This window comes from Lemur catta, chromosome 8 (assembly GCF_020740605.2).
Source record: "Lemur catta isolate mLemCat1 chromosome 8, mLemCat1.pri, whole genome shotgun sequence".
In the NCBI taxonomy this organism is placed as follows: Eukaryota; Metazoa; Chordata; class Mammalia; order Primates; family Lemuridae; genus Lemur; species Lemur catta.
In genome coordinates, this window is record NC_059135.1 from 92,646,207 (window position 1) to 92,673,172 (window position 26,966).

At 49.2% G+C, this 26,966-nt stretch overlaps 1 protein-coding gene across 3 annotated transcripts in view; it reads right to left on the bottom strand.

The window, feature by feature from the left end:
- SCTR (secretin receptor) overlaps positions 1-26,966 on the bottom strand; it is a 75,569-nt gene that overhangs the window by 23,227 nt on the left and 25,376 nt on the right. For 2 of the 3 annotated variants that reach the window (XM_045559145.1, XM_045559147.1), the window contains exons 2-5: positions 21,168-21,288; positions 10,636-10,743; positions 5,354-5,457; positions 574-671 (exon numbers count right to left, since the gene is read on the bottom strand). In XM_045559145.1, the coding sequence (XP_045415101.1) occupies positions 574-671; positions 5,354-5,457; positions 10,636-10,743; positions 21,168-21,288 (431 nt within the window). The remainder of the gene's footprint in view (positions 1-573; positions 672-5,353; positions 5,458-10,635; positions 10,744-21,167; positions 21,289-26,966) is intronic. The other variant, XM_045559146.1, reaches the window with a different exon arrangement.

The window sequence follows — 26,966 nt, forward strand, 5'->3', positions numbered from 1 at the left end:
CTTGATGTTGCCGAGCCGGTAGCGTATACCCCTGCAGCTACTGGTGGTCGTCTCGGCCACCCCTGCAGAAAGCCTGCCAGAGGATGAGGCCCATGCAGAGCAGGGAATGGAGAGAGACAGACCCACTTCTGCTGATACCTCTGAGCGCCTGGATGCAGCCATGCCCATAGCAGATGCCCCTGAACTTGTCACTTATGTAGATGAGGTCACCTTTGCTTTTCTTAAGCTGTTTTGAGGTGGATTTCTGTCTCTGGCAACCAAGAATCTGGCTAATGTACCTGGAAAATGGGGGTAATGTTACCTACCTCGTAGCACTGTGTGAAAATTAGAAATAGTATACGTAAAGCAACTGGCTGCAGCGAGTTCGCAGTAATGCTTAGTAAATGTTAAACAAATAAAGAAATGAGTGAGGTTACAGGAGCTTCAGTGTTTTCCCACAGATAACCTTTAGATCAAGAGGTGACAAGGTAGTTCACCCAGACTTTCCTCTTTCTGTCCTGAGCAATTAAGAAGAGACCAAAAGTCTGTGGCTGGAGAGGGCTGGGGGGATGGAAGGCGTCAGCATGTTCTCACCGGAAGGCGCATAGGATGCTGAGGGCCACCAGGAGCATCACCAGGGAGGAGCTGTAGCCCACCGTGTACATGACCTTCAGCTTCAGCAGGTACGAGTGCTGCAGAGAGAGGTGCGTGTCAGCCCCACCTGCCCACCTGGCTGGCTCTGCCCTTCTCTGCCTCAGTGCACCTGCTGCAGGCAGCTTGAACCCCACCAACGCTGCCTGCTATTCTCTTCCTGCCCCAAGGACACCAATTCACAGACTTATAACATCTTGGCTTTGGAAAAGCTCTTGGGGATCATCTGATGCCAATTTAAACTTCCACCCCACGTACAAGGCCCCTTCCCGACATTCTGAATTCAAGCCTTTGCTCCCACACCTCTAGGGACAAGGTGCTCACGCCTTTTGAGGAAGTCCTTTCATGTACAACAGTACAAAATATTAGATTTTTTTTCTTATGTGAAGCTAGAACTGATTACTTGCACCTATTCGTCCCTTTTCTGTCTTTTGGAGCTGCTTAAAATAAACTGAATTAATATAAAACGTAGGCCTGTTTTATAGAAAAAAGTTATGAAGATCACACGGAGGCCTGTCATTTTCTAATACAGCTACTCTGCCCGTCTGTCCCTGGTTCATCGTCTCAGCATTAAACATGCCCTTTGTCTTCAACCTCTTTCCACAGTCTTTTACCATTTTGCTCAACTAATATGCTCCAGTTTGTTAATGTCCTTTTTAAATAAGACACCCAGAACCACACAGCTGAAAAGCTCCAGTTGTATGCTCTGATTCGGAAGAAATAGAAGGGGACCATCACCTCCCTGCTCTACCTGCTGCACTTCTGTTAATGTAGCCAAGCAGGCATTCACTGTCAGCAGCCAATTCACTCTGTCGGCTCATCTTTGGTTCCAAAAGATCACAGTGGACTAGAATATTGAGCAAAAAATTAAACTGAAATATAGAGATTGCAAACCTGCATTTAGGTTCAAAAAATAAATAGTACAATAGTCTTAAAAAGAATCAAGGAAATAAAAATTTTAAAAATAATGCTATATCATTCTTTACCAATGAAATTAACAAATATTTAAAAGTAATAATTTTCTTTGAAGAGTTTAGTGGCAGTGAAAATTGCTCTACTCTTTCTGGAAAGTAATATGGAAATATGTATCAAGAACCTTTGAGGCTGGTCCGATGGTAGTGGGTTATCAGAACTGATTAACATTAGTGTCACTAACATTGGTATTCAACCCCCCACTGCTAAATTTGACTGGCTTGAAAAAAAAAAAGGAACCTTTGAAATATGCATTCCTTTTGACCTCACTTCTACCTCCAGGAATTAATTCTAAGAAACAATCAGAAATATAAAAGCATATGTATATATAAAGATGTTTATCACAGAATTATTTGTGATGAAAAAACTCAAATGTCCAACAAAAGAAGAATAGTTAACCAAGTTATTTTAAATGCAAATAGCTTTGATGTTATACCACTAGTAAAATATTGTTTACCAAGAGTTTAAAAGAAGTCAGGACATACTGATGATGTCTTGTTATATGAAAAGGCAGAATAGAAATTTTACATGTGTAACGTGACTCCAGCTTTATGTAAAAAAGTGTTAGGTTGAATTACATGAAATTGTCCCTTTTTTGTAGATCAGAAATAATTGAATATCAGTCATTTCCTGTGGTTCAATCTTATACACGCATAGAAACAAGATTGTTAGGAGATATGTTAGATGTTAATAATGGTCAATTCTACATTGTATAATAGGTTTATGAATAGAGTGGTTATTTTCTTTTGTAATTTTTCTATACTTCCAACTTTTCTACAATGGGTAAGTGCTATTTTATAACCAAAAGACAAGGGTAACTAATTTTTTTTAAAGGCACAAGAATAGTATAGGGAAACCTGGCTGACAGCTGTTCATATGAAAATGACCTTGAGGGTAGAATGGCCCCAGCTCCATGATGTCACGCAGTGTACTGTAGAGAAAGAGCACAGGCGTCAAAGCCAGGAGATAAGGGTTCCAAACCCAGGACTGTTACTCACCAGCTGTGTGACCTTGAGCAAATTACTCAACTTGTCTGAGCCTCAGACTCCTCATCTGCAAAATGGGGATAATAATACCTATCTTGCAGGCTTGTTGGAAGAACAAATAAGGTATCAAATGGAATATCTAGACAAAGCCTGGCACTTAGAAGACGCTCAGTGCATGGTAATTTTTCCCCATTCCACCACCCCCCTTCAAAGTGAGTCCCGGTATAAGATGGTATGAAGTCTGAGATATAATGTAGCTGCTAAAAATTAGATCTATTCTCAGTTACACTGATGGAGGGCTGTGAGCAGCTGGCGACGTAGGAATGTTTGGAGTGTTCTGTCCAGGTCTGGGCATGTTATTTTAAGAGGCACATTAATAAACTGGAGCATTTCTGGAGGAGGGTGATTGTGTCATCTGAAGAGTGCCCAAGAAAACCGATTACGTTACACTTGGAGGGGAGAAAAACAAACTTTGGGGACAAAAGTATTAGAGTGACTGACATGCAGAAGGGCCAGACCTCACGTGCACTGCAGTGGGGGACAGTTACCAGAAAGGAGGTAGACGTTGACTCAGGGTGACCAAAAATGTTCTGACCACGGAGGGTGGCCTTTGACAGATGGCTGCCATGTGACATTGAGCCTCCCCACTGACATAACCACTCTCCCAGAAGCCGGAAGTCACCTCTCAGGGATGAGGGGAAGGGCCTTGAAGGGCAGTAGGTTGCCTTAGATTAATGGTCCCTATAGACTTTGGGACGTCAAAGCTCTGTGATATGTCAAAAAATTGGGGGCCAATGTGTCAGCCTCTAATCTTGCCATGCACAGGCTGAGCTCCACAGCTGAGGGTGTCAGCCTCGCTCCTGGGGATGCCCAGACCAGCCTGCAGGAGCCTGACAAGGCGCAGGGTGACAGGCGTGGAGTGTTTAGACACAGTATTCTGTACCGTCCTGTGGCTGTAGTCATTGTCTGCCAGGTGACCTGCAGCCTGGCTCCCAAGCAGAGCTCTTCCTGCCTTGTATCTGTAAGGCCTGACCCAGAGAGAGCCCTTCTCCTAGGAGGCCTGCTGGGACCCTCGTCCCTCAGCTCCTAACATCTGTGAATCCCACCACCCCCAGAGTCCTTGGGGTCCAGAAGCCTCACTGCCGACTGTGCGGGATACTGTTGCCTCTCTGTGCTGTGTGTCCTAACTGTACACCTGCTTTCTGTAGCCTCTTCGTCAGCTGTCAGCAAACTTTCTTTAAAGGGACAGACAGTAAATGTTTTATGCTTTGGGTGCCTCTTGGTTGGTCTCTTTTGCCACTACTTAGCTCTGCCCTTGTCATGCAAAAGAAGGCTTGTGGTGCAAATGGCTTGGCTGTGTTCCAATAAAACTTTATTTACAAAAACAAGTGGTGGGCCCGCATTTGGCCCAAGGGCTGTAGTTTGTCAACCCCTGCTCTAGATAAGCAAACCCCATTTTATAATATTTACCCATGTGGCATCTATGCTTGGTCTTTCTGCCAATCTGAGTCCACTATTGGCGTTTGTCAATAGTATAGTGGTGTGTGCCAAGAAAGGACGTTGAAAAAAGAAAAGAGGAAACAAACAAAACCAGTGAATGCATATCTTCACCATCAGTTGACAAAAAGAAGACATTTTAATGATAAGAAATAGGATGGTTCAAATCTCAGAATAAAGAACAAAATTTTGTGCCAGTTTGTGAACCAGTATATAGGGACCAGTGAACCACGTGGTCTGGAAACTGTTCCAGTCTTAGAGTTGTTTTTGCTGTTGTTGTTTTATGTGAGCTGAAGCCAAGCTAGGTCTCCTTTCCACCATTTTTGGACAATTAATTTTCTGAGTTAAGTCCAGAACTTTACATTTCCCTTTGTTAAATCTTAGGTTTTGGATTTTCTAGTTTTAATCCTGCCATGAACATTGTGGTTAGGGCGCCAGACTCCATTCTTCCCAGCTGATTAGTCTAAACCAGCGGTTCTCATTGTGTGGTTTTGATAGATACAAATCACAAAAACTAAAGCTTTTTAGGGTCTTCAGTAATTCATAAGAGTGTAAAGGGGTCCTGAGGCCCAAAAGTTTGAGAACTACTGCCCTCTGCCAATGATTGGTTCAGGGATGGGCAGGTTTGGGCCAATGAGATGTGAGGACAGGCTTAGGGGGTGGGTTTGAGAAAGAAGCTTTCTTGCTCTTAGGAAAGAACCACAGGAAACCAGGCTGCCCCTCCTCTTGGACAAGCAGTAGTGGAAAATTCTATGGCTGCAATTGGTGACTGCCTGCTGACGGCAGTCACCTTAAAGTGGAAGGAGTGACAGCTTCAGGAAGAAGCCCCCGGAATAGCAGGAAGAGAGGTGGCAATAATCTGGTCCTTGGAGATTTTCTGGTGCTGCTTCATCAAAGAATCCTGAAGCCCACTGTTTGCATCTCAGTTACGTGAGCCACATTTACTTACTCAACCATTTAGAAATTTCTGCTATTTGCAGCCCAAAGCATATCATTGAACCTCCATCCTGCCACCTGTCATAAGAATGTCCTCTCTTAGTTTTATAGATTTTACAAATTTGATACACATAAGCCCCTGTCTTCATATAAGGCAGTTCCTGGATGTCATCTCTAGGTTGATAGACAAGGTCAGTGAAGCAGCCCATGGACCGCAGGCGAGCCGGGGTGTGGGGGGAAGAGGGCAGCCCCCAGGTCCTGACCGCCGCCCCAGGCTGGCTCCACCCTGTCCTCTCCCATCCGGGACTGGGGGTGGAGGTTGGCAGGCTTACCCGCTTCTCGTTGGAGGAGTCATTCACGTTAACCCCACAGGCCAGGTCAGGCCTGGGGAAGGTTTCTGACCAGCCGTCGTGTGTGCAGTTTCGAAACATGGAACCTGTGGGTGCCAAGCGTCCTGTAGGTGAGCAGTGGGGGCTGGGCACTGTTATTTTTATGATGAAATCTACTGTAACATGTAAATACTCCAACCACCTCCTAGTTGCAGAAACCGAGGCACACAGTGGTTAAATAGCTTGCCCGAGATCACCCCCTAGTAAATGGGGGAAAGGGATTTGAACCCTGGGGTTTGGGCTCCAGAGCCCACCTGCCAGACCACACACCACGAACTAACCCCGTTTCTGACCCCGCCAGTGCTTCCCCCGATGCCGGGTCCTTTGCCATTTAGCAGGTGGGTCTCCCGGGAGTCTGTGGGGGCTGGCGAGGACCTGACCACTGCCATGATGATCTTTCCTCAGGCTCCCATTGTCACTCCTCCGCTCCAAGAAAGTTCAGTTTTATATGTAACTTCATGCCCTGCTCGGCCAGTCATTGAAAACCACCAGAATGCCACTGAGATAAACGCTTCCAGGCAGCGCCTCTCACAGAAGGGATGGAGTTATTAGTCCTCCAGCCAGGACAACGAGGCTGCCCACTGCGTTTCTCCGCGTGATAGATCACGAGACCACCACAACCCTCGCTCTGCTGCTCACCGCCCTGCACCCCCGGCACAAGGCTGCACGCTGCGCCCCTCTCACCACGCGGACAACGGTTTCCCCGCCTCCCTCGTGCCCGGCCCGGAGCCCTGGCTCATCAGACGATGGCTGGCTGGCTAGAGAGGCGGATGTGTGGGGATGAGGAGCCTGCTCTGAGCCCTTCTGCAGAGGAGAGGAGAGCGTACTCTCACCGGAGCTCTCAGAGCGGGGGCCCAGCCTGGGGAAGGGAGCCACCAGCCAGGAAGTCCTGGAGGGCCACCCGGAGGAGTTCCCCTCCTTGGCTGAACGGCCCAGCTGCATTCTGTGCTCTGGGCTGCAAAGCAGGGCTGAGATCCAGCTCCCAGCTCTGCCCGGTGTTGGCGCTGCAGGTGCAGGATGCCGACCCCCGAGTCCTGTGGGCAGGAGCCCTGCTGCCCCTTTGCTGTCCCACGAGCCCTGTCCAGGGGCACTTTGACAACCCCCAATGGGCCTGGCATGCTCCTCTCCCACAGACCCTAGGAGCTGGGACACTGGCTCGCAGGGTTTAAGGTCAAACAGTCACCACTGAGCTGGAGAAATATGGCTGGCTTTTCTAGAACCAGTCATTGCACTGAGTGCTTTACATACGGATTCTCACAGTGTCCCACTGAGGGAGGCGCTCCTGCCCATACACAGACCACAAAACCAAGGCCCAGATGGGGGGGGGGGCACAGTGCCCAGCCAGGTGTATCCCATCACTGTACCGCCCTCCCACCTGGCCCTCTCCCTGCGGTCCCAGGAGATGGTGATTTTTGGGCTCTGGGCAGGTGCAGACTATGCAGGCTCAGGAGGGCTGGAGCACAGGTTTAGAAGCTGCCAGATCTGAGTTTGAAACCCAGTTCTGCCCCTTGGTCGCTGTGTGACCTTAGGGGCATCACTTCTCTGTGCCACAGGGAGATAATCGCCCATGCTGCGGGAGTGAGCAGAAACGTGACAGCACACACAAAATGCCCAGGCTGGTGCCAGGCACAGAGCGGGCACCGAGGCATTACCCCCCTCTCTTTTTGGCCTTTCTAAACTAGGCAGGAATGGGCGGGGCTTGGAGTCTTGGAATTTAGGGGAGGGGTGGAAGGTTTCTAGAATTACATCGAGGGAGCTAGATTGTCAGACTGGAAAGAATGGTGGTCATATTTAGGCTGGTTGGATGGGAAGTCGAGTTAAGGGAACACAAACAGCCCCAAGGCCAGAGTGGAAGATTATCAGGCAGCCCAGAGGCTCACCCAGGGCAGCAGGCCTGCCTGTTTGGGGGCCTCTCCTCCCTGATACGGCAGGATCCCCAAGACAGATGCTGCGTGGGATCCAGGCTAGGTGCCCGTGCTGATGGGGCGCTCGGCAGAGGAGACAGGTTGGGCTCTCTCTGGGGTCCCTTCAGCCCCACGCACTTCCCAGAGCTTAATTCCTACTAGGTAAGGGGTCCTTAACCAGGTGCAGGCCATCTACGCCTCAGGGGACCCCTGGAAGTACAGTCAGTGTTTGTGCATATGCATGTGTGCAGTGTGGGAAAGAGCCAGTCCAAAGCTTTCATCCGATTTCCCAAAGGCTCCAGGACCCTACGCAGATCGGGAACCACAACTGCTTCAAGTCAGATCTGAGCTAAGACAGGGGAGAAAGAGGGCCCAGGCCTGACTCCCCCAGGAAATGTGTTTTTTAATAAGGAACTCTGGAAGACCAGTGCCCTTTTAAGAATCAAAGGAATGCATCCCAGAGAGAATATGCTAGGCCTGGCAGGAAGACAGAAACATCTGGGGGCAGAATCCAGGCTGTATTTCACCCAGCCACGTGGACACCCATCCTGTCTGGCCCGTCCAGTAGATGCCCTGAGAAAGAATTAATTTATTATTCTTTTTCTTCTTTCGAAAGGAATGGTCCAGAATACCACCTTGTCCTCACTGTGCGCTCCACCCTGGGGTGGGGAGGAGGACCCCACCTGGGGAGCTTCCTTCCTGAGCGGAGGTCAGGGGCAGGGTGCTAATCTAGCCCCTAGGTCTACTGGGGAGAAGGTGGGGTCAGTGGGAGATCTTGGTGATGCACTGACCCGGAGAAGTCTTGACCTTTGCTCTTGGGCCGGCCAGCACCCCGAGACTGTGTGCGAGCAGCATGGCCCCCAGGGGTGAGACGGACGCGCCCACCACCCCAGGAGCTGCGCCCGGCACCCAGTAAGCAGGGCCTCAGAGTGGACCTGCGGCCCCACAGTGACACCGTGTGGCGGCGAGGAGAAACTGAAACAACGGCAGGCACAGGACTCCAGCTTCCATCCTCACAATGTGCAGACATGGAACTGACCCCCTGACCCTCCTGACCCTCTGGGGTTCCCCCGGGGGGTTGTGAGCAGTTCAAGGGTGGGGGAGCCTCAAGAGGGAGGCAGTGGGCTTCTAGTGAATGAGACAGTCAAGCCATTAACTGGGGAAGTATATGACAGGACTGGCAGCTGGGCACCCTGTGGCCACAAGCAACACCAGCTCTGCCTAGCCGCCTGCAGAAGGGCAGGAGGGGTGGGGGTGGGGTGGGCAGAGGCACTGTGACCCCAGGAAGGCGCGAAGCTGGGGCTGGGAAGGAGGAGAGCTTCAAGTCCTCTCCTGCAGGAGAAACACTGGCCAGCCGTGGAGGAGCCCTGGACGGGAGTCAGAAACCAGAGTCCGGCCCTGGCCTTGCACCAGACTGGCATGTTGCTCCAGGTCAGCCCCGTCTGGACTACTGCCCTGTGTCCTGAGCTCCCAGACATGGAGGGGTCATGCCAAGAGGTAACAACTGTTGGTCATTTTGCCAGCATGTGCGTGGGGTGGGGGCAGCATGGGAGGAGGAGGAGAACAAAGACAGGAACGAGGTGGGGGAGAAGGGACAGAGGAATATATTTAAAATTTATTTCCAAGCACAACCTTGCAGGACAGGTGTTATTTATTCTTTCCATTTTATAGTCAGGAAAATTGAGCCTCAGAGACACTGAGTAACTTGGGCCCTGAGGCTGACTGGCACCCAGCTAGATGACATTTCCCCGTGTCCTTTGCAGTTAGGTGTCACCATATGACTGCGTTCTGGCCGAAGGAACGTGGGCAGAGTGGTGTCCCTCTCAGGCCGGGCCCTTCCAAGCTCCCTCCGTGGGGTCCTCTGGGTGCTGTCCCCTGCCCAGTCGGCCTGGAAGCTGCGTCGAAGCCACAGCTATGAGGTGGGGATGCCAGAGTCACGCATGGAGGAGGGCCACCTGCTAATCAGGGTCACCTGTTTGGGACTTTACGTGGACAACTATCGTACAAAGGCTTTGAGATTCAGGGGATTTGTCTGTTACAGCAGCTAGCACTACCAAACCAGTAAGAGGAGGAGTGGGGTCCCAACCTGCCTGCCTCGGCCCCTCCGATTCCCACGGGATGGGGTGCTGACTGCGGCTGCAAGGGCCAGTGAGCAACATGTTCCCAAATCTCTGTGTGTATGTGAGTGTGTGTGCGTGTGTGTGTATGTGAGTGTGTGTGTGTGTGTGCACGCATGCGTGCGTGTGCACCCACGTGCACTGGAGAGTTACAGGGAGAAGAATCTACACTCCTCCCCCACCATCTCTGACCCATGGTGACCCTGGCCTTGCCTGGCTTTGGAAGGCGGGTGGGTCTTAGTGCTAGATCACCCATCCTTTAGTTTGTTCTTGTTCAGGGCCTCAGCAGGCAGCTTTTTCTGTCCTGCACGGACAAAGGAAGAGGGACAGCAGGCTAGGCCAGGGCAGGCTTCAGATGATAAAGGACCCCATGGAGGGCAGGACCAAAAGCCAGGAACCTACCTTGCCTCCACCCAGGGTCACCCTGACCACAGGGCCGTAGACCTGCCTTGACCATGACCTCAAGGTCAGAGCACTGGTTTTGAAGTCGGAGGAATCAGGTTTGAGTCCTAACTTCTCCACCTGTTGCTATGAACATTGAGGCAAACTGCTAAGCCTCTCTTGTCCCTGTTATTATTACTCTTCACTGGGTCAAGAGAAAAGTTACATGATTTGCAGGGTTTGTGATGACTAAATGAGCCCGTGTATATAAAAAAAAAATACTTGGTCAACCTTTAACCAATGTGAGTCAATTAGGAAAACCCTTAAAACTGCAGCTGGGGGTTAGGAGATGGCCCAGGAGGGCAGGGACTCTCAGGGAGGCCACAGTTTATCAGCAGGGCCTGGCAGGATGGGCACAGAGGAAGGAAATGTTACGGAAAGCCAGGACATTTGGGGGCCTGGCACTGCCAGGGTGGGATCCAGACACAGGGGCTGGCACAAGGCCACTGGCTGCTAAAGGGGCAGAAACATGGATGGAAGGAGGGGATCCCCTGAATGGGGGGCACAGGGCAGAGAGAAGCAAGCCCAGCCTCCGTTCTCACCTTCCCAGCACATTGCCTCCCGCCCCTTTGCTGGGACCTGAGGACTGAGCCCACCCTACATTCTCAAGCAAGGCTTCCATCCCCTACAAAAATTGCCCCCATCATTTTACCCCCTACTTGTCCTCAGAGAAGGTTCCTTGGCCTCCTGCCTCTAGGCCGAGGCCCCACGCAGGGGGCCACCCCTCAGCCTCCCAGCCAGGCCCCATGGGCCGCGTGGTTACCGTTTCTGCTCGTGAGCAGCTGGAGGAACCTCGGGCAGGCCACTTGCACAGTCTGTCCCAGCGCAGAGGACGGCCAGCAGCTCGTGTTGTCCCACAGCCCCATGCAGCCTGCCAGGAAGAGCAGCAGCATGAGACAGGGATGGAGCGTGGACCAAGGGCTGCCCCACCACCCTGTTCCCATCCCTGACACCCTTGCCTGCCTGGAATTCCCACTAGACACTTCCAAAGTTCCCATCAGGTACTGACGCCTTGGGACCAGGAACCAATGGTGTCTAATTCCCCTTCCCAGGGTGAGTGCTGAGTGCTGAAGACATAAAAGAAGAAAGGGAGGGAGGGAAGGAGGCAGGTGGCAGGCAAGCACACATACCATCTCATATAGGCCTTGCAAGTGAAGGTCTGGATTTCTCTGGAGCAGAAGATGGCACATCTCGTGGCCTCAGCTTGCATTAAACAACTCAGTAGCAGTGGCCCTCCCTCCTGGCTGCGTGGGAGCCTTAAAGTATACACAGCTGTGCCCAACACTCAGGGATTCTGATCGAATTGGTTTGGATGGGGCCCAGGTGTGATATCTTATGAAAGCTTTGCAGGTAATTCTAACGTGATGTCCCATGATCCTCAAACTGCAGCTTGTATCAGCATCACTCAGAGGGCTTTCTAAAACACAGATTGCTCAGCAGGTCTGGGGTGGGGCCTGGGAACATGCATTTCTAAGTTCCCAGGTGTTACTGATGCTTCGAGAACCACCACCCTGGCAGCTCCACCAGTCACCACTGTGTTTGTGGCACGAATATTGTTGAGGATATTGCTTCCTATCTCTCTGTGTTCCTACACGAGGCCCCTCCCTCATGCAGTAGATACCACTGGTTCCTGGTCCCAAGGAGTTAGGAGAACCTGCTTTCAATGCAGTGAGAAGCTGAACTTACTGTGAACAACTAATATATATCTGTCCTTATAGACACTGAATTGGAAGCTGGTTTCCTCTTTGATTCAGCTGCTAGGAAGCTCAGGGCCAGGTTTGTGGCCACTTTTGGTAATGGAAAGATTTTGAAATGAATCAAAAAGATTGCTGGGTGTTTTCAATGCAAAATTAGACATTATCTAAGCACAGCCTTCTGGGTTATCTGATCCTATGGGGTCTCAGGCCTTTTATTGTCTTTGAGCTATTTTGCAGTTTTGTAAGTTGTAGATAATTGGTAGCAATGCAAATGATTCTTGTCCAGTAGAAATACAATTGATTTCCATTCTCCTCTCCTCGTATTCAGCTAGTTTTACATCTATTTGTAAATTTATTTTACTGTTCTGCTTTATATGTATGGTGCTTTGAATTCTATGAACCAGTGGTGAAATCTTCCTGATTTTCCCACTAATAAAATAAAATGTTTGGCAAGTATTCATTTTATATTTGTATACGAGTTAGAATTATACTGTCTTTTAAGAGTTATTGGCCGGGCATGGTGGCTCACGCCTGTAATCCTAGCACTCTGGGAGGCCGAGGCGAGTGGGTCACTCGAGGTCAGGAGTTCGAGACCAGCCTGAGCCAGAGCGAGACCCCCGTCTCTACTAAAAATAGAAAGAAATTAGCAGGCCAACTAAAAATATAGAAAAAATTAGCCGGGCATGGTGGCACACACCTGTAGTCCCAGCTACTCGGGAGGCTAAGGCAGGAGGATTGCTTAAGCCCAGGAGTTTGAGATTGCTGTGAGCTAGGCTGACGCCACAGCACTCTAGCCCGGGCAACAGAGTGGGACTGTGTCTCAAAAAAAAAAAAAAAAAAGAGTTATCATTTCACGTAACCACCCACTAATTCTCCCGAAGTTGATCCCAGATGGTGGCAACCCAGGGAAATTGCTTCCCGCAACAAGCTCTGGAGACCTGTGCCCTCTGGAAGGACATCCCTGGGGCAGGTTTAGAGAGGGCCGGAAATGAGCTGAGGGACACTCATGAAGTGAGCACCCTTTATCTAGCTTGGAGAATGAAATACAGTGCATAGCACAACACCCCAAAGAGCCAGGACTCTTGGGCCTGCAGACCTGGGTTCCAATCCTGCCCCACCATGACAGCTGCCCCAGCCCCATTCCCCCATCTCTTCTGGAAGAACCAGTGCCTCCCTCCTGAGCTTGTCCAGAGGAGGAGCTCAAAGCCCACCCATGGAGCCCACACACAGTAGGCAGTGGTGGATGGAACCCCTTCCCCACTGTCTGCCCAAGGCCTGTCCCTTTTTTATCCTGGCATCTAAAGGGTGAGCCAAGCTGGGTCCTCCAAACTGCAGTTTTTAGCTCCGGGAACTGGGAGGTAGGTGCAGCCTGCAGGGGTCATTAGAGTCCCCAGAGAGCAAATCCCCAGCTTTTGTAAGGTATTGATCCCACCAGGCTCAAAGCATCAGTATCCTCCTTGATGCCTTCCTCCCCTCTGAGTGAAGTCTCCCTGGCCACCTGTCCCGCTGCAGAAGTCTGGCCTCCAGCATTCATTAGAACCAGCCAGGGGAGCGTGTCAGAGGCTGCAAATCTCTGGGCCCCACCCCAGGAGATTCTAATTCAGTCCTCATGAGGCCAGACCCAGGACTCTGCATTCTATGAACTCCTGGAGCTGCTCTTGGTCAACAAGCCTTGCTCTGTGAATTTCCACGTTGCACTTCCCTCCTCCCCCAGCTGAGGGCGCCCTATTTCCAGGCTCAGACTTCAGCCTGGCTCCTGGGAGCAATTCTGAGACCCTCAGACAGGCAGGCCCGGACCCACCCCTCAAGGCCGGGGGAGGTCACTGCCAGTCAGTGTCTCCACCTTGGGGCCTGGGCGCAGATGCAGAGAGCCCACAAGAGCAGGAACACTCTGGCAGCCCACTGCTGGGGCCCCTGGGCCTGCATAGCACAGGCGCTCAACACTCGTGGCAAAGGAACAAATGAATGGACGAATGCCAGAGCCCCTGGCTGCCACACCAGGCCCCATCAAGCATCCTCCTAAATGCACTTTCACCTTGACACCTGCCATCTGTGGTTTGGTGCTGATGGGGAGGAGCCCTGTGCTTCCTGTACATGAGCTCCTTTAACCCCACAGCAGCATCCATCCCAAGGCTCCTGCCCTACCCCCATTTCATACAGGCAGCAATCAGGCAGGGAGAGGAGGAGGGGTTTCCGGGGGTCACACAGCCAGGAAATGGAGGGGCTGAGAGTTGACCTTTCCAGCCCTCTACTCACCGGACCTGTCTCCAGGTGACACGGACCCCAGCTGCCTGGAGCCCTCCCTGCTGGAGACAGGCTCTGGGGGCGGGAGAGGCAGGGAGGCGGGGAGGTAAGGGGTGGGCTGGGCCAGGAGGGGCTGGGTCAGGGGCATGCAGAGGGGAGGGCCGACTGGAGAGTTGGGAAGCTGAGGCAGGTGTGGCCCGTTTCTGCCTGGAGGTAGGACCAGCCCCTAAAGGGGACCAGGACGTGGGAGGGTCCGGGCCTGACATCAGGATGCCTGGTGGGGGCTTTGAAAGTGAGGCAGCCCTGGGAGTGACAAAGGCAGACTGGGGCCCTGGGCAAGGGAGGGTATGGGAACAGGGTGGAATTGGAGATGGACATAGACGGCAGAAGGCAGGGTTTGGATGGGGCTCCCACGAGGACAGTGGAAACATCTATGAGGCCAAGGACCAGGGCTCTGTGTCCTTCAAGGAATATGGGAGACGAGAAACTCCTTGGATGTTCCTGAATCTTCACCTCGAATCTCGCCCTGCCAGAGGAGGGGGAAAGGTCCTCTCTATTTTGAACTCCCCCAGGCAGGGTTCTGCCACGATCCCAGAGACGGTGCTGCTCGCCGGGCCTGAGCAGGGTCCCGGCACTCGGCAGGCCTCCCCAGATGCCTGTGGGATGGTGACTTGGTCTGGGAAGCCTGGGATGGCCCTTTACGGGTGGCCTGCTGTGTCTCTCTACCCTGAGCTATTCCGGTGTCCAGAGTCACAGGAGGCTGAGGCTGACTCGGAGACCTCACTCTGTATGCAGCCATCTCGGCGCGGCAGCAGGACGCCTCGTTCAAGGTGCCACTTTGTTGCCAGCTCAGGCCGGCATCTTGTGTTGGAAGCAGGGGGGCAGTGCCAGAGTACGGAAACAGCAGGAGCCTCCTACCTCCCTGGGGAGAAATGGGCTCAGGGCTGGCTGGGGCTGGCCGGGTCAGCCAGGGCACCAGGCCATGAGGCTGCCAACACATGCCTGATGGCCAGACAGATGCGGGGGTGCCAGGAAGTCTGAGAGGCTGCCTGACCTGGGTCACGTCAGGCAGGCCCCACAGGGACACTGGGGATGAGCCAGGCCTGTGCTCACAGCAGCCCAGGGGTCACTGCACCACAGTAAGAGATGAGGAGGCTGAGGATCCAAGAGGCAAAGTGACAAGTGCAGGGTGACAGAGTTGGTCATGGTGGGGCTGGGACCCCACCCAGCCTTCCCATCTCTGCAGCCCAGGGCAGGTGCCCACCCACCAGGCAGGCCCTCGGTGGCAGCAAGCCTGGCTGCTGACCCCACACAGCGTCCCTCATTCCCTGAGCACCCGTGACACGGTGTCACTCTCTCCCAGCCCTGGCCCCACTGTCTGGGCACAGAACAGACCCAGATTTCCCCAGCCTGCGATGACCCTATCACACACAGGGGGCCTGTGCTTTTGGCTGGTACACGGTTGAGCATACTTTATTTTAATAATTACACATTTTTAGAAAATTTAACATGCATTAGAAAATTACAAAACTAGCATATCACATCTGTGATTTTATAGCTACTATTATTTAGGATGAGGCTGAATTTTTTAAGAGTCTATTGATTTAAAGGAAAAAATATGAAGGAAATCACAGTAGAGTGGCACGTGGCTGTAGCTGGGCTGGAGGGAATGTGGTCTGGGGCAGCTGGGTGGTCTCTGTAGCCTGCTGGCTGCTTGCAGGGACCCCCTTGTGCTGCTCCCAGGGTGCAAGCGGAGCATCTCAGACCTCACTCCTGGCCTCCTCTCCCAGGCCCTGCAGGAACGGGAGGCCCGGAGGGTGCTGCCAGCTCAGCTGCAGCCTGCCCCCGGGGGACAGGGCGTGGCTGCCAAAGGGCATCAGGAGCCCGGGGGAGTCCCGAACAGAGCTGGGAACGTTTGTCAGAGAAAAGCACATTAAAAGCCAGAACGTGTGAAGTACTGATTCATGCCACATCGTGGGTGACCTTGAAACCATTAGGCTCTCTAAAAGAAGACAGATAGAAAAGGTCACCTATTATATGATTCTGTTTATATGGGATGTCCAGACCTGGCGAATTTATAGAGACAGAAGGCAGATTAGTAATTGCCAGCGGCTGGGGAGAGAGAATGGGGAATCCCTACTTAGTGGGTACAGGGTTTTATTTTGGGGTGACGAAAGTGTTTTGGAACTAGAGTTCGTGGTTGCATACAGCATTGTGAATGTATCAAATGCCATGGAATTGTTCGCTTTAAATGCTCGATGTTATGAGAATGTCACTCACTAAGAGGCACACAATAAAAAGCCTGTTTCCTCCTGCGGGTGCTCTGGGGAGTGGGCAACCAGCAGGACAGAGACAGGAAGGAACAGGGGGGGCATGTCCCCATCTGACGGTGAGGACACTAAGGCCCAGAGAGGACCAGTGTTGTGCTCGAGGTCACACAGCACCTACATGACAGAGCAGAACACATGCCCGGGTCTGACTGCTGAGCACGCACCTCTACTGCGGTGCCACCACACTGTCCTTCTGGAACATTCTTCCCCAAGGGAGAGCCAGAGCCCATCTACCAGCCAGCTCTGAGGGGGTACAGGCTTCTGTAAACAAAGTAATAAATAGCCCAGTGGTCCAGGCCATGCAGATATTAGGGTGACGCTGAAACATTCCCACAAAATGCTGGGAAAACCTTGGCCACCTAACCCGGAATAGCTGAAGAGTTAATTTTTTATTTGTGATAAGTGTGCTGGGCTCGGTGACAGCTCCGTGAGCGGCATTTCCTGTGACCCGTCTGAGGTTCAAACATTAACCTGCACCCCAGGGAGGACCGGACAGCTTAACCATTAACCCTGTACCCCCAGTGGAGAGTCCCGCAGCCCCCCGCCCCGATCCGGCTCCAGGACAGGGCCTTGGTGCGGGTGGAGGCCTCTGGGCACCAGCTCTGCCCCTTGGCCGTTTGTCCTCTCTTCGCAGCCTGTCAGGGACTTTCCCCTCAGCCACTCTCGCTTCTACACTCCCGGTGGCCCCTTGGCCCGGCTTTCTCACCCCTGCAGCAGGGCAGGCCTGGCGTCTTCTCCAGCAGCCGGGGTCCTGGGACACCCTCTGCTTCAGGGGCTTTCAAACTGTGTTTTCAAAGCAGCAGACCCTCTTCCTAAATGAAAACTGCAGAAGGCCAATATGTGAAACAGATCCCCGTGGCCTGAGCTGACCGGGGTGGGGCGGGGCCCGCCTGGCCACCCTTTCACCCGCCTGGGTGCACCAAGGAGCTGGGGCAGAGCGGCCATGAGAGGAGCTTCCTGCTGTGATGAGACACCTGCTTTCTTCAGATATTAATTCGCTCGTTTCCCACAACGGCACCATGAAGGTGGTAAGATCATCATCCCCATTTTAAAGAGAGCAGAGAAGGGGAGCCGCTAGCCCGGATCCCCAGAGAGGAAGCAGCAATGCCGACCCTGATCCGGCCGACTCTGTCTGCCCCCAGCCTTGTGCCCAGCCCCTGTGCGTCCCACCAGATCCAGCCTGGCACCAGCCTCGCGACAGGCCTTCCCGCCATTGCAGGAGCGCGTCTAGTCATTGCACCGCGGGAGCCCAACAGGAATGCCGGGGCACCCAGATGCCGCCCAGGCCCCAGCCAACGGGGTCACTAGTCAGAGGCTGAGTCAGCTGGAACCACTGGAGAGCAGTGGGGACATTTTAAACAGTCAGATGTTAGAATAACCATCCCTTCCTTCTCAGTGTGAGCTGGAGTTCACGGTCATCTCTCCCAGAGGCTTGGCATTCTAGGCCTTATCTCTCGGGGCACCTGGTCACTGGAATTTTAGGCAACTCCTTGGAGCCATGGGGCCGAGGGCAGCTGTGCCACAGGCTGGCCTTGTCGGTGCCTTGCTTCCTGCTGTTCCAGATGTTTCCTGGGGGTGGCAGGAGGCTCTCAGTGGCACCCCTGCGAGTGACAGAAGACCACACAGTCTGGCTCCCCGAGCACAGCTGTCGAGCCAGTAGAGGGAAGGAAAGGCTCAAACTATGAAAGAGTCGGCTGTCACATCTCTGTCCCTCACACGGTGGCTGAGTGCATTGGCTAAAGCACACTTGTAGCGTCCACACTGTTTGGCCTCTGCCACCCACACACCCTCATTTTCCTCCAGCTGCTCCTGATGGATGAGGGCTGGGGTGCCTGAGGCTCGCCCCGGGTCCTCTCGTCTTTCCACCCCCGCACTCTCTCCCTCGCAGCCGCAGCCGTGGACTCACTTGCCACCTTCGAAGTTTCTCCCCAGCCCTGACCCCACCTCTGAAGCCTCCACCCCACACATCTAAGGCTGCAGTTGTGATCTCCATCTCCTCTCACCCAAGTACCCGGTCTTCCTTCACCTCTTCCTCCAGTTGCTCAAGTCAAACACCTGGAGCTCATCCTGGATTCTCCCTCTCCCACCTCATTCCCGATCCGATTCCTTGCCCTGTCTGGTCTACATTCCCACTGGAACAGCTCTTCCACGTGTCTGCTCCCCTGCACCCCTCTGAGCAGACCCTGCCTGTAGCTCCTGGTCTTCCCCATTCCTGTGCACGCCACCCCGCTTTGTCTGGGGGCTTCTTCCGCTATGGGAGCCATTTGGCCCCCAGCACGGCAGGTGGAAGAGCACGGGGAGGAACGCTGCAGCCCTGCCTCTGACTGATGGGAACCGGTGGCTACGCACTCCAGCCCCTTTGACACTCCGAGGTGTGTGTTCCACGCTGGCTCCTCAAGTGGGCCCGTGGCCCCAGCTCCAGGTGCCCATAGTGATAATGCGACATTTCCCAGCTTCCTTCCCTGCTCGTCTCAGTTCCACGGCCCTGCTGCTCTTGCCTGGAATCATCAGCTTCTGAGGAGCCCAAACAAAGACACCCCATCCGGTCCCAGGGATCACTGTCTCTCGCCCAGACCACCAGCACCCAGTGGGTCTCTCTCATTTCCTTCTCCAACCCACCTCCCACGCTGCGGCAAGGGAGATCTTTTCATAATGCAGATGGTGACACCACTGGCCTCTTAAGGCTCTTCAGGACTTTCCGTCGCTCTTAGGATCAGGATGAAACCCCTCCACGGGGCCAAGGAGCCCCTGTGTGCTCGTCTTGCGGCAGGCTCCCTTGCATCTGTGTGCCCGGCAGCTATTAGGCATGGCCGGGCCTTGGTGCCAACGTCATTTTCTCAGGAAAGCCCTCGTGGAGTCCCAGACCAGGCCAAGACCCCTGGTTATACACTCAGCCAGAGCCGCACCCTGTCCTCATCTTGCCATTGTTTTACACGAATGTGCGATGATTTGATTCACGTCTCCCTCACCAGGCAGAGTCATGATGACTACAGAAAAGGCTGCCCAATGCCATTATTCTCTTATTTCTCTCTCGCTGAACCTGATTTTGTTCAAGGAGGCCACATGCACGGCTAAAAATTCAACCTCCAGCATCCACTGAGCCAGGACTGGCCATGCAGTCCAGTTCCAGCTGATCAAGTAGAAGTAAAAGGCACTTGGAGAGTTTCAGGAAAGTTTGGCTTCTCAAGATATCTCACCCTTCCTTCTTGTGACTTTCTTTTTGTTTTCTTTTGTTTCACTGTTCATTTCTTCCAAAATCTCTCCTGGAACCTTCTTGTGACTTTCTTCTTCCTCCTGCCGGAAACAGGTCCTCTCCTCACCTCTCTGGAGGTACAACAGCCATTGCACGACCATGAGGACAGGAGCCACACATTCAGCCAAAAGACAGAAGGAATCTGGAATATGATGACATCCGGGAACTTTGCACCAGCTCTGGACTTTTTGTAACGTGCAGCAAACCAATTCCTCAAGCTCCTGCCCCGTACCGCAAAGTGCATTCCTAAGTGGTAGGAGAGGGTCCGTGTTCCTTCCTTCTCTTCTTTGATCCTTTGTTCTTACCATTCCCACCCAATACCACTAAGTGCTAAATAAGTGTTTTTTGAACAAATGCTTTTAATTTCACACCAATCTTATAAAATAGATGTGAAACTGAGGCCCAGAGATATTAAGTAACTTGTTCAAGATCACACAGTCTGTCTAATTTAAAAGGCTGAGTTCTTTTCTTTTTTCTTTCTTACCTTCCTTCCTTCCTTCCCTCCTTCCTTCCTTTCTTTCTTTCTTGTCTTTCTATCTTGCTCTCTTTTTCTGTCTTTCTTTTTAAATTGACATAAAATCATATAACATAAAATTAACCATTTAACATGTACAATTTAGTGGCGTTTAATACATTCACAGTATACTCTGGTGCAAACTCTATCTAGTTCTAAGATACTTTCACCACCACCCCCAAAAAAACCCCCTGCACCCATCAAGCAATCACTTCCCATTGTCCCTCCCCTCATCCCCTGACAACCACTAATCTAACTTGTCTCTATGGATTAGGCTAATCTGGATGTTTCATGTGAGTAGAATCATACGATATGTGACCTTTCATATCCAGCTTCTTTCATTTGGCACCATGTTTTCAATGTCCGTCCATGTTGGAGCATGTATCAGTAATTCCTCCCTGTTTAAGGCTGAATAATATTCCACTGTACGGGTAAAGCAGATTTTTGTTTATCCATTCATCAGTTGATGGGCATTTGGGTTGTTTCCACTTCTTGGTTAATGTGAATAGGAGTGTTATGAACATCCGTGTACAGAGGTTTGTTTGAGTACCTGCAACAGGTTCTTTTCTTAATACTATATTCCGCCTAACTCTTAGATGATAAATAACAAAGAAGATAAGTTAAGGAAGGGAAAAGAAATAACATTAACATTTAAATATAAAATCAATATTTAAACTGTTGATTAATAATAAGTATATCTAAACCTGCATTTTTTACAAAGCATCTGCATTTAACACACTTTATCTCATTTATTAATATAATCCTGAAGTAGACATCATCACCTCCACTCTGTAAATGAGGAAACAGGCTCAGAGGGTTAAATCACTTGTCTGTGGTCACACAGCCAGGGAGTGTCAGCCCGCGTCGGAGCCCACGTTTTTCTGACCCCACACTGCTTTCCCCACTTCCTCACTCATGAGCTGGCAGTGGAGGTAGAAGAATGGATAAGGGGGAGGCTGCCTTGCAAAGCAATTCCCACCAAACTCTTACCCTAACCAAGCCACACAGACGCTGATGGTGAGAAAACTCTGGCTGTACTCACAAGCCCAGAGAAGGGAGGTGTGGGGAAGATCCAGCTTTGGGGTCCATGTAGACTGCTCTCCAGATTTCTCCAGACCTCCAGCTGATTGTCTAAGTGGATAAAGCCAGAGCAGCCCCCACATCTCATCCTGGCCCAGAGGACAAGCTCCCCCATCCAGTGGGACCAGACACAACCCATATGCAAGGGTGGACATGGCGCTGAGGTGAGCCTCATACCTGGCACTGGCTGCTGCATGCTCAGGTCTCCCGTCTGCTCTCTGGAGAGTTCCTGCAGGCACTGGTCCCGCTCCTCCTGCAGCACTCGCAGCACGTCACACAGCCGAGGCAGGGCTCCAACCTACGAGTCCAAAACCAAGGGTGCTCATCATTGGCACTAACTCCATCCTACCACACAAGGACTTTCTCTGGGCAAGAATGGGGTCAAACAATGCGGATCCCACCAGCAATGCAAAGCTCCTTTCTGCAAGGAGCTCCACAGGAAAGGTGGAGAAACCACTCCTGGGAAAGAATTCAAAACACAGCCGGGACACCCAAATGATCTGTAGCTTGTCCACTGCAAATCCTGCTCTTGTTTATCAAGGCTCCTGAGTTCAGTGAGACATGTGCTTTCTCGGTACCTTACTATGAGTCTGGCACACCCTGTTAATTTTTCTATTTTTAGAAGAGACAAGGTCTTGCTCTTGCTCAAGCTGGTCTAGAACTTCTAGCCTCAAGCAATCTTCCCACCTTGGCCTCCCAAAGTGCTAGGATTATAGGCATGAGCCACCACACCTGCCCAATAAAAGTTCTTTGAAACCTGCTCTTAACCGTCTCCCAGTCCCATAGAAGAGAGCATACATCCAACCTAAAAGGACAGCAACTGCACTGGGGACTTGGGCAGCACTGTGGAGGATGGGCCGGCACGTCCCAGCTCTTCCCAGAGTAGACTCCATAGCATGGCTCCATTATTTCAGAGGTGCCAGAGACTTGATAAATATGATGAATTAATGAATGAACTGATCACGGGAATGAATTGGACTCCTACTTTCCTTACAAAGTATAGGCATGGAATTTTAATATTACACAGTCTTTTACACACATTTTAAATTCATAAGTTCTCAAAATAACATGATAAGACACATAAAAGGAATCTGAGGCCCATGGTGGTCAGAGGCTATGACCAGGGTTGTACAACCATTGCTTCCATGAGCTCAAGAACCAGGTCTTATATCCTCTTTTCAATCGCCCACTAATGCTTCATAAATGGAAATTCCAACATAATGGAGCAGGGGGAGAAGTCCCTGGAGATAAAGTCACACTCCAAAATGGCACAAATAAACAAAAGCTCTGGGCCAGAGAAGGATAGCTAAGGTAGTCCTGTCTTCAAATGACTCCAAAGGCAAACATGATTAATCTTCTGATTATCTCCTATTGTGGATTTTCCACAACTTACTACCTTTCATTAATGCAGTCAGAAACAATCTGCCAGCTTTCAGCAACCATTCCTCTCCCTCCACCTCCGATACCAACTGGCTAGGGTTTATGGTCACCACAAAACACACACATCACCTCCCTGGCCTGAGCCTGGGGTTAGCCATAGCATGCTGCTACAGAATCACCCAGGTCCATCCAGCTCTAGATCATAATGTGCTCATTCCTTTCCCCCCTTCAGACCTGTGTTTCCATTTTACTCCAAACACAATTCAGCAAATGTCTTAATCACATTGTTTGTCATTTACACTCTTACATTGAAACAAGTAGTTTCCCTAGAAATATAGCAATTGTCAAGAGAGCTGGTATTGGCACACAGCCCACACACTCATCCCTTGTCCTCTTCTTTGTGGGGCATCATCCAGTCCTTGCTGAAACCCATAGTCTCTGGCACTCTCTTGCTTTTCAGTGAAGGAAGCAGAAGAGCTTGAGTGGAAAGATCCACTTAATATAAGATAAAGTAGAGTGTAGTGCATTAGCAATGACCAGAGACAAAGAGGAACATTGCATAACAATAAAAAGACAAGCCATCAAAAATACATAGCAATACTAAATGTGTATGCACCAAGCAACAAAGCAGTGAAATGTATAAAGCAAAAACTGATAAAACGGAAAAGAGAAATAGACAAAGCTACAATTTTAGTTGAAAACTTCACACTCTTCTTTCAACAATTAATAGAATGACTGGACAGAAAATCAGCAAAGACATAGAAAAACACCATAAAACAACACAACCTATAAATGAACACATTTATCCAACACTTCACCCAACAACAACAGAATGCACATTTTTATCAGGTGTTTATATAACATATACCAAGAAGACCATATTCTGTGCCATAAAACAAACCCTGACAAATTTAAAAGAACTGAAATCATATAAAAAGTGTTCTCTAATCACAATGGAAACAAATGAAAAATAATAACAGAAATGAAACAGGAAAATCTCCAAACATTTGGAAACTAAGCAACATATTTCTAAACAATCTATGAGTTCAATATTGAAAATCAATCAATGTAATCCACCATATTAATAGCTAAAGAAAAATAACATATTCATATCAATTGATACAAAATAATTATTTGTCAAAATTCAGCACCCATTCATAATAATTTTAATATATTATATTGAATATTATATAATAGTTCAGAAAATAGACAGAGGGGAACTTCCTAAATGTGATAAAGAGTACCTACAAAAATTCTACAGCTAATATCATAGTTAATGTTGAGCGGCTGAATGCTTTCCCCTTCTGGATGGCATTAAGGCGCGGATGTTTACTCTCATAATTCTTATTCAACAAAGTACTGAAAATTCTAGCCAATGTGATAAGGTAAGAAAAGGAAATAAAGACATGCAAATCAAAAAGGAGGAACACATACATAAGGAACTCAAACAACTCAATAACAAAAAATAATAAGAATAATAATTCAATTGAAAAATAGCCAAAAGACCTGAATAGACATTTCTCAAAAGAAGAAATACAAATGACCAACAAGTATATGAAAAAATACTCAAAATCACTAATCATCAGGGAAATTCAAGTCAAAACCACAATAAGGCTGGGCGCGGTGGCTCATGCCTGTAATCCTAGCACTCTGGGAGGCCAAGGTGGGTGCATTGTTTGAGCTCAGGAGTTCAAGACTAGCCTGAGCAAGAGTGAGACCCCGTCTCTACTAAAAGTAGAAAGAAAATATATGGACAGCTAAAAATATATATAGAAAAATTAGCTGGGCGTGGTGGCGCATGCCTGTAGTCCCAGCTACTCAGGAGGCTGAGGCAGGAGGATGGCTTGAGCCCAGAAGTTTGAGGTTGCTATGAGCTAGGCTGACGCCACGGCACTCTAGCCTGGGCAACAGAGTGAGACTCTGTCTCAAAAAAAAAAAAAAAAAAAAAAAAACACAATGAGGTATCATTTCACCCCCATTAAAATGACTTTTATCAAAAAGACAGAAAATAACAAATGCTGGTGAGGATGTGCAGGAAGGGGAACACTCGTACACTGTTGGTGGGAATGTAAAGTACTATAGCCCTTATGGAAAAAAGTATGGAGGTTCCTCAAAAAACTAAAAATAGAACTACCATATGGATTCAGCAATCCCACTGCTGAGTATATATCCAAAAGAAAGAAACTCAGTATATTGAGGCGATATCAACACCCTTATGTTTACTGTACACTATTCACAATAGCAAAGATATGGAATCAATCTAAGTGTTCATCAACACATGAATGGATAAAGAATATGCGGTATACATACAAAATGGAATACCATTCAGCCATAAAACAGAATGAAATCCTGTCATTTACAGCAACATGGGTGGAACTGGAGGTGATTACATTAAGTGAAATAAGCCAGGCACAGAAGGACTTCTGGCTCCAAAATGGCAGTGTAGAAGTGAGCTGGCTTCATTCTTCCCATAGAAAACCAAAAACAAATACACACTAGTGAGATTATCACCAGCAATTGTAGAACTCAAATACAAGGATGAGATAGTTCCCAGGGTCATAGAGAAGAGAAAAAAACTTTTTGCAGACAATGATAGAATCGGACTTCCATATCTATGATTCCCCTTCCCGCAATCTGTCAAGCACCAAGTGCATGGAAAATTTCCCCCACCTCATGGTTTCTACACTGGAAAAAGTGACATCAAAGTGGACAACCAACTTTCCCACCACCTTGGGTTCCCTGGCAGGAGCTCTGTCCCTGTCTCAACCCACAGGAAGCATCAGGAGTTCCTGAAGGGAAAAATATCCCTGAGGACAAAGAGACAAAGAAGGGAGATGGAACTACCATTCCCAGCCCTGGAAGCTCTGCTCTATAATTCAGCAAAAGGAAACACCAAATCGGAGTGGCCGTTCAATAGCATCACACACTAGGAGGTTCATTCCACAGGTCCCCTGGGGAAGAAGAACCCCTAGCCAGCCTTCCCACACTACCTGGATATCCCCTTTAGGACTGCCCCCATTCAAGATGAATGGCATTCTAATTGTTTAAAAGAACTGAGGCAAACTTGGGCTTCAGGTGCTACCCAGTGCCAAAATGGATGCAATGACCTAATGGGAATGAAAAAGAAAGAAAACCAACAAGTAAACTACAAAGAATCTCTAAGCAAACATACCCAATAAAAAACAACACAAGCCAGACAGAGATGACTGGAATAAGTAATTAATTCTTCAATGAAAAGACATAGAGGTACATCCGCAGGAAACAACAGCAAACAGGAAACCATGATCTCCTCAAACAGAAAAATCAAGGAACCAGTGACTGACCCTAAAGAGACAGCGATATGTGAACTCTGACCAAGAGTTCAACAGAGCAGTTTTAAGGAGACTCAGTGATCTCCAAGATAACACAAAAAAGCAATTCAGAAGTTTGTCAAAGAAATTTAACAAAGACATTTAAATAATTAAAAATAAAACAGAAATCTTGGAACTGAGAAATACATTTGCTGAACTGAAAATTTCATTAGAGGCTCTCAACAGTGGAATGGATCAAACAGAGGAAAGACTCCATGAGCCTGATGACAGGCTATTTGAAAATACATAGTCAGAGGAGAAAAAAAAAAAGAATAAAAAGGAGCAAAAATTGCCTGTAAGATATAGAAAATTATCTCAAAAGGCCAAATCTAAGAATTATTGGTGTTCAAGAGGGAGTTGAGCAAGAGTAAAGGGTAGAAAGCTTATTCAAAAAAATAACTTTCTAACACTTGAGGAAGAGATAAATATACAGGTATAGGAAGGTCAGAGAGCACCAAGCAGATTCAACCCAAACAAGGATACTCCAAAGCATATAATAATCAAACTCTCAAGGGTCAAGGACAAAGAAAGGATCCTAAAAACAGCAAGAGAAAATAAATAAATAACATATAAAGTAGCTCCAATTTGTCTGGCAACAGACTTCTCAACAGAAACCGTACAGCCCAGGAAGAAGTGGAAAGACATTTTGAAAGAGCTGAAAGAAAGAAAAAAAAAAAAAACCAACCTGTCATCCAAGAATACTGTACCCAGAAAAGCTATCCTTCAGCAATGAAGGACAGATAAAGTCTTTCCCAGACAAACAAAAGCTGACAGAATTCACCACTACCAGAGCCATCTTTCAAGAAATGCTTTCTTTCAATATGAAAGAAAAAAAAAACCTGACACACAAAAAGAAAACATTTGAAAGTTTAAAGTGTACTGTTTAAAGTGTAAAATTTAAAGTGTACTATTAAAATTAAGTACACAGACAAACCCAGAATATTCTAATACTGTAATTATAGTATGCAATACACTCATAACTCTAGAATGAAGTCTAAAAGACAAATATATCAAAAACAATACCCAGAAACCTGAGAAGAGACAAATAATATCAAAATATGTAAATTAAGACAATATAAAGTCAAAATGTAGAGGTTTTTTTCCATTTTTCTGTTTGTTTTTATTCTTTCTTTGTGATAATCTAAGATAAGTTGTTCTCTCTTTAACTTCTTACATCTATAAGACTTTTTTTGTAAGTGTCATGGTAACCACAGTGCAAAAACTTATGACAGATTCACTAAAAATA